General features: G+C 41.1%; 1 protein-coding gene across 1 annotated transcript; it reads right to left on the bottom strand.

Annotated features, from left to right (window-relative positions):
- Nucleotides 1–1083: 1083 nt before the first annotated feature.
- On the bottom strand, nucleotides 1084–6125 carry LOC123119976 (uncharacterized). The gene is made up of 6 exons (XM_044539965.1): nucleotides 5830–6125; nucleotides 4038–4389; nucleotides 3309–3393; nucleotides 2302–2388; nucleotides 1994–2230; nucleotides 1084–1512 (listed from the first exon to the last, which is right to left on the bottom strand). Exons 1-6 carry the CDS (start codon nucleotides 5988–5990, stop codon nucleotides 1433–1435), a joined length of 1002 nt encoding a protein of 333 aa, XP_044395900.1. The 5' UTR covers nucleotides 5991–6125; the 3' UTR covers nucleotides 1084–1432.
- Between the last annotated feature and the right edge of the window lie 958 nt (nucleotides 6126–7083).

Below are 7083 nucleotides of genomic sequence, written 5' to 3'. Positions count from 1 at the left end.
ACTCGGATCAATCCACTGGGATCTGACAGCCGACCCTTCCCTTCCTCTCGGCCCTCCTTAGCTATAGCTGCAGCTTGGTGACCCCGTCGACGCTCCCAGATCTGGTGACCCAGTTAGCGTGGTGACGCAGCCGATGCTCCTTTGCGTGGTGTCCGTGATTCCTGCCTTGCGATTCGTGGAAGGTGCCGGTGTTTGTTTGTGAGATGTGTGATCGTGATGTTCGTGGCTTGTATCTTTTTTTTTACGGGATCCTGGCTTGTATTTTTAGTTTTGTAAAGAGTTCTTTTTTAGAATCAATTTTGTAAAGAGATTGATTTGATGCTTTGTACATACACAAAGTAGTTCATGCTTTGTACAGGTACTAAGGGGCATAGTTCTAGCCTTCTAGGCTACATCGGTTGTGCACTGCCACCGGCTGTAAATAGAGGCATAGATTTGTTTTTCTACTTGTAGATTTTGCTGAAAAATTCCACGCAGAAAAAAGTTTTGCTGAAAATCGGAATCACAAATTTTGTTTTGATTCATATATAACAATGTATTATATTCATACTCATGTTACTATATGATTCCATAGTATGTCATCCAAACATCATTTGGTATTGAAACCTCACCGAATTCCATAGGCCAATTAAGGACATCCAAACAAGTGAATTTGCATTCATGTACATTACAATATCCTTGTTGAATTGGTATTCCAACCAATTCAATACAGACATCCAAACAAAGCATAATGAATTGTTGACGTATCAAGTACGGTTTCACATATGATAAATCGTATCTAAAACTAATGGTTGGTGCATTTCGTATGCAAGACCATCATGATATTTCTATAAAACAAGTTAGCCAGTTCTCACTTTATCAAGTCAAAACAGCAACTTGTGCTTTAATCTGCATATAAACATCACACTCAACACTCGGGATGTTACTGACATTTCACAACCTCCACAGCTCCTTTAGCTGTCCACGGTAGGGTAAATAAACAACCAACTTCTGATACTCAGGAATCGTAAGTCACAGAAAGCCACAGTGATTCTCAGGAATTTGTGGCTCAAACAAAGAGGGCCTTAGATATACCAGATTCAGTTCACGACAAGGGCAGCGAAGTACTTACTGTAGAAATTTAGCAAACCAGTGGACAGAAAATGTTCCTTTGAGTCCAAAAGTGTGAAGCACGGCAACGAAGTACAGTAGCTAGTTATTAAATGTGCCAAAAGTAAGCATTACACAATACCCAAAGGCATTGTGCCACGAAAAGCTATTAACCATGCATAGTTATTCATCAACTTTGAGCTCCAAGTTAGGCCAACGAATATCCTGAAAGGGTAGACTCAAGGCCAAGGAGCTCCACTTCATGTTCTCCGAAAACCAGGCAGGTTAGACACAAGGTTGGATGACCTGGGTTTCTTAACTTTGTAGCAGGAGATGGTGGTCTTTAACCTTCTAGCGGGAACTGTAACTTCTCGAAAATAAGGATAGCAACAACTGGTCCTGCAAAATCTCCAAGGATACAACCTGCAAGCCATATATGAGAAATAGCGTCAAACTAGTTTGAACTGAACCAATACTAACATGTTGCAGCGATTCAAGGTGGTGGTGTCCTAAATTCCTTCAAAGCAAACTAATGGACAGAAGAACAAATAGAACCTTGGTATATCTTAGGGAAGAAAATTTGAAATGAAACAAACAATATCTGTGCTTCAAGCCATTACACAATAAACACATAGGACACATTTTTTACTTTTGGCAACATAAAGGGTGCTTCCAACATAAAAGGCTGCAAACGTACCAACGAAAATAAAAAAGGAATTTCATGCAGAATAAACAAAATTAATTTATGTGATTTTGTAGAAACAAAAGATATCTTTATCACCAACGTAAGGGAAATTGAAACTCTTCAACGAATATTGTCAGTCCAGAAACAAAATGAGATGCTTTGGCAAACAAGGCATAGTCTAGTACTTGAACTGATGAAAGAAAAGAAGTCATAACTGACCAATCCATTGTCCATGCACTGGATGCAGGAGGACGCCGAGGCCTGCTCCAATCGAGGCAAAAACCAAAGAGAAACCACATTTGATGGTTACACTATAGATCCTTCTCGCAAACAATCTGAGTTTTTCCTTCTCGTCGAACAATTCATCATCATCATCATCAGGTTGACGAATAAAACATTTGTAGACCTGGACGACAGATTGTACAACCCAAGTAGCAGCTACTCCCAATGCATGCGCTGTTTGAACAAAGAAAAATAATTGAACAACAATTTACAGAAGGAAAAGCGACACTGCAGGCAAATCTTACCTCGGAAAGTTGTTCTGGCAACACAGTATGTGTATTCTGGAATTGACATCCCCCTCAGAGCTTTCCTCTTCGATGATTTTGCAGCATCTTTAGAAATAGAAGTAAATAGTAAGGCATTATATTATAACAGCTGATGAAGTGATAATCACAAATGAGTACACAAGAAGACAAAAGAAAATAATCGTATGACTAATGTGTTAGACAGAAGCAACAGACAGAACATGGCGTAACTTATTGGTAAGCTAGCATTTGACAGAAAATGTAGCTAGCAAGCGTATCTAAGATAAATTTGCAGGCACATCCTGCAAAGGAACTGGACAATGTTGGGCCAGCACAACAAGTCAAAATAAATAATCTATCCGACAGTGAGGAGTGCTCAACTCACCCACAAAGAGATAGGGATTTAATGACTTACCATCCAACTCAGCATTCAGGGCACATTCAGCTCACAGATAAGCTCTAATTAGACAAACTGTGTTAGCCACTTAGGCTTTACTTTTGTTGAGCCCTGAGCCCCAAACATAAAATGCTAATGCACTAGCTACTTTCTGAGTCCTAATCTTGCCAAGTTTAAGAACAAGTTCTTTACACATGCATGCGGAACAAGATTGTAAAAAGGAAAATTTGGTAACTTGTGTAGTCCTAAGACTCCTAATGTGGTTTTAATTGCCTAATAGTTTGAACCAAAAGTTAAACCAATAAGCAATCTGCAAGCTGAATAGAGCATTCAATAGTGATTGTGGACAATAGCAGCAATAAGAGATCTGGTGAACAAGGTTTCTCGAGAAAAAAACTAAGGCAAGGAAACTAATGATATGGTTACAATTAATAAAATAACACATTCTTTCTATGCAAAATGATAATTCCAAGAATGTAGCTATTCGATTGGAATAACAATCACATTAACATACATATTAAGTGATTCAACACCATGTCTGATATATATCTTTCACCCACTGCTTCTAGAGTGCTGCTAGAAGACATGAGAAAAACGGAGAAGCATTCACCTTTGAGAAGCTTCCATGCTGTTCTTTGTGAAACATGACGAACCGCAATCCTTTCGAATATTCTTCTTGTTGTTACAACAGAAATCTGAAATGCAGAACAGAAGATTAAGCAAGTAACTTTTACTTCACATAGGAGAAATAATAATGATCTTCTGGGCCAAGCTTAAAATTCTAATGTAAGCAGCTTAAAATTGAAATTCTAATATAAGCAAGTTTAAGCTTCAGCTCAAAGAGTGTTATGACTCATAAATACACCCAAATGGTTTCAGCTGATTTCGAGTTTTTCCTACAAAGCTGAATTAGGGTTACAGGATAAGGCCAGGAAGTCCCACCTGCTTGGCCTAGCTTTATTATCCTCCAGGCCCTATATAAATAACATGAATACTAGAAGTACATTTATGTTTCACGTATACAAAGAACAAATTTATGTCTATTTTGAAAATAGTCTAACTAGGAAGCGAAATCAACAAGTCAAGTATAGCGATCGAAAAAATCCAGCAAGCACTGAATTTGCACAGATCGAATTTATGCTTCTCGTGGACTGAGAGGCAAGGCAACATTGGAGGTTGGTTAAGGTGAACACGCATGAGCATCTGGAATCAAGATACTGGCATGTCCTATCTGATCAATCAGTCAAATCAAGCATGTGCCTGGCCACTCACTGTGACTAAAATATCTGTATGAGCAGGAATCACGCTACTGTACTAGAGTGTCAGAGAAAATATGTACCTCGCGAGCGATTTGCTTCAATGAATTATGGAAGGGAGTAACCAGGTCGACCGGCGGCCTCTCTGAATCATCTTGAAGCAGATCGTCATCGTCATCGTCATCAGTGGGCGGACGAGGCTCCAGAAGTGGTAAATAGTATAATAAAAAGGCCCTAATAGTCGTCATACTCAAATGCTTAAAGCCAAATGCATACAAAAGCGGCTTCAGCTCCAACGGGTATTCTTTTATCGGTAATTGGAGATCATGAATTGAGTCATGTATCTTCTCATTAAGATCATTGACAAGATCAGGACTATCATTCGATCCATAAGTTGCACCAGCATCACAATGAGCAACAGTGAATCCTGGAAAACTGAATCAGGAAAGCATCACTGCATGAATCAGAGGAAAAAACTAAATGCAGCTTGCATGCAAACAAACAGTGTCCTTAGTAATAGGTGATGCACATTCACATAAGGCAGTGAAGAGTTATTTTTTCCAGGTCTTTACTTCCAAGTTAGTAGTGAAGATATCTTATTAGCATTCATTCCACATTCATTTGTAGAAAACCATGACTTTTGCTAGTTAGCGAACAAAAGCTTGACTAAAATCACAAACTCCACAGAATGATATTGTTTAATGAAACTTTTCCAATTTATCCCACATTTCCACATGAACAGTTATGTAGAGTTAATGCCACAACTTTATATTCAATTCCATACCATATTCAGCAACCATGACTTGTGGGCTGCGAGTCTGCGAGCATACTCGGATGAATTATTAAACCAAGAGAACAACTTTCCCTATTATTCAGTTGGTTCAATCCATCAAGAAATGCATTAAGACGTAAATTCCAGCTCAATGACAGTCACTTCTTCCCCTATTCACCCAAAGTGATTACTATGGCAGAATCATACAACACAAAGAAAACAACTAACTGAACAAGATAAATGAGAAGATTAAAGCATGTGGGTGAAGAACCCAGCTCGCATTCCGGCGTGCTTGCTACTTTTCTTCATTCTGTTTCACTTAATATCAAAAATAAATTCACACAGCTCTCTGATAGTGACACCAGAACTCACATGAAAATATATTTTTTGGTACTTCGTCATGTATCCCCTTTGTCCGCCCCTCATCCAATTTACATCTTACATTCATGACCATAAAGGGGTTCCGTGTTATGGACAATTCGACTGTAACGAAGCATTATGATGTTGCACCACATGGCATGGTTGCTAGAGGTGAACGATCTTTGAGGGCGGGGACATCTTCTAACAGAGACAGTCCAGTATCATCAGACACCTTTTACATGTATGATGATGTTGCACTACATGGCATGGTTGCTAGAGGTGAACGATCTTTGAGGGCAGGGACATCTTCTAACAGAGACAGTCCAGTATTTTAAAGTTTACTTACATGAATGGACCAATGGTCACTGATACTTGGCTGAAAAGGGAGACTTGATATACCCATATACACCTCATGCGCACCAAGAGCAAAACCCCAACTAATAGACCACAACATCAAGGCCTAAACACTGGCAACTAGCTATCCAAAGACGATGTTGAACACCGGACAGAAGCTTTAGCAACTGCAATGGCTAACACATCAAGCTTTAGCACCTGCGACTACTGCACCGAAATACCCGCGCGCTAACTGTGCGAGCGCAACCTAATATCCCTGGTAAAACCCTCCCGGCGCAATGCGCCGAACACCTCGATCGCGACATAGGCACGCGCACACAAAAAACACGGGAGTAGGAAATAACAAAAACGCCCCTAGTTAGGAGATTAAGGAGGAGGGTCGAACTAACCCGAAGAATGGCCGCGCGGAGAGGGGTACGCCGGAGGCGGACAGGGCAGCCGCGGCGGCGGCGGCGGCAGCGGCGGAGAAGGCGGCGTGCGAGTGGAGGGAGGCGGAGGAGCGGGGCGCGCGGGCCGCAAGGTCGAGCAGGAGCGCGATGCCGACCGCCATGGACGCGGGATCTCGCGGCGAGCGAGGAGAGGTCGGGGGCCTGTCGGATTCGCCGGCTCGTGCCGCGTCAGTAGCGACGACGACGGAGGTGGCTGCCGGTATGGGCTGGGCTTGGTCGGGCCCTTGGCGCGACCTGGCCTCCCTGTTTTATATTGGGCAGGTGATTGGGTCGCCTAGTCGAATTACAAAACACTTTCCGCGTCGAATTACAACCCCTTCCTTAAGAAAAGCCGAATGTGATCCTAAAAAAAAAAGCCGAATGTATTTCTCAATAAAAAAAGCCGAATGTTTCTCAAAAATAATAAAAAAAGCCGAATCACAACCCGGAGGCGAACCAGATCAAGGTTTATATAGCTTGGCACTTGACAAAGAACGGTGTTTTCTTTTCTTTTCTTGTGGGAAAAAGAATGGTGTTTTTTTTGTGAAAGTGTTTTCAGTGTTCGACAATGGGGGAACTTTTATTTACAGGCAAGTTTAAACTCGTCACGTCATAGTGGATCCTTTCCGCATCCTATTTGAAGAAATTATGGAGTTTGAAGCTTCCAGGTAAAAAAAAAATAGATGACAGTTTTTGCATAACGCTATTTTCTGTTTATGCGTTCTTGTAAATTGTCATATTCGGAATAATTCATAATGTACGATATACAAGGGGTTGCAGAAGATACAAGCCGCACACTATTCACGTATGTTAGAGCAACACAAGACTTCAAACGGACGTTAGTTTGTCCGTTTGGGTTGGACAATAGGACGGCATCCGACCGTTTTGTGGATGCGCAACGGACGCATTTGGCCCGCCACGGCCGCTGGAGCCCCTATGTATTAACTATACACATTATAAAATATTTTTGACAACCAAATAAATAAAGCATTGCAAATAGTTTTACAACCCAATCGTAATTGTCTTCGATAGATGGAAAGAAAATGAACTGATGCATCTACTGGTTGTCAATGTGATTCTACATGTGCTCAACCAAGTCATTTTGGAGCTGCATGTGAGTATGTCAATCACGCACTTCACGATGGAGTTGGGCAAACTGTTCAAACGTTGCCGGTTCTTGGTGCTCAGTCTCAACATTTTTCATCCTGAAAATCA

Source organism: Triticum aestivum, chromosome 5D (genome assembly GCF_018294505.1).
Source record: "Triticum aestivum cultivar Chinese Spring chromosome 5D, IWGSC CS RefSeq v2.1, whole genome shotgun sequence".
NCBI classification, from domain to species: domain Eukaryota; kingdom Viridiplantae; phylum Streptophyta; class Magnoliopsida; order Poales; family Poaceae; genus Triticum; species Triticum aestivum.
Note: the sequence above shows the minus strand (reverse complement) of the source record. Positions and strands in the feature narration are given on the sequence as shown.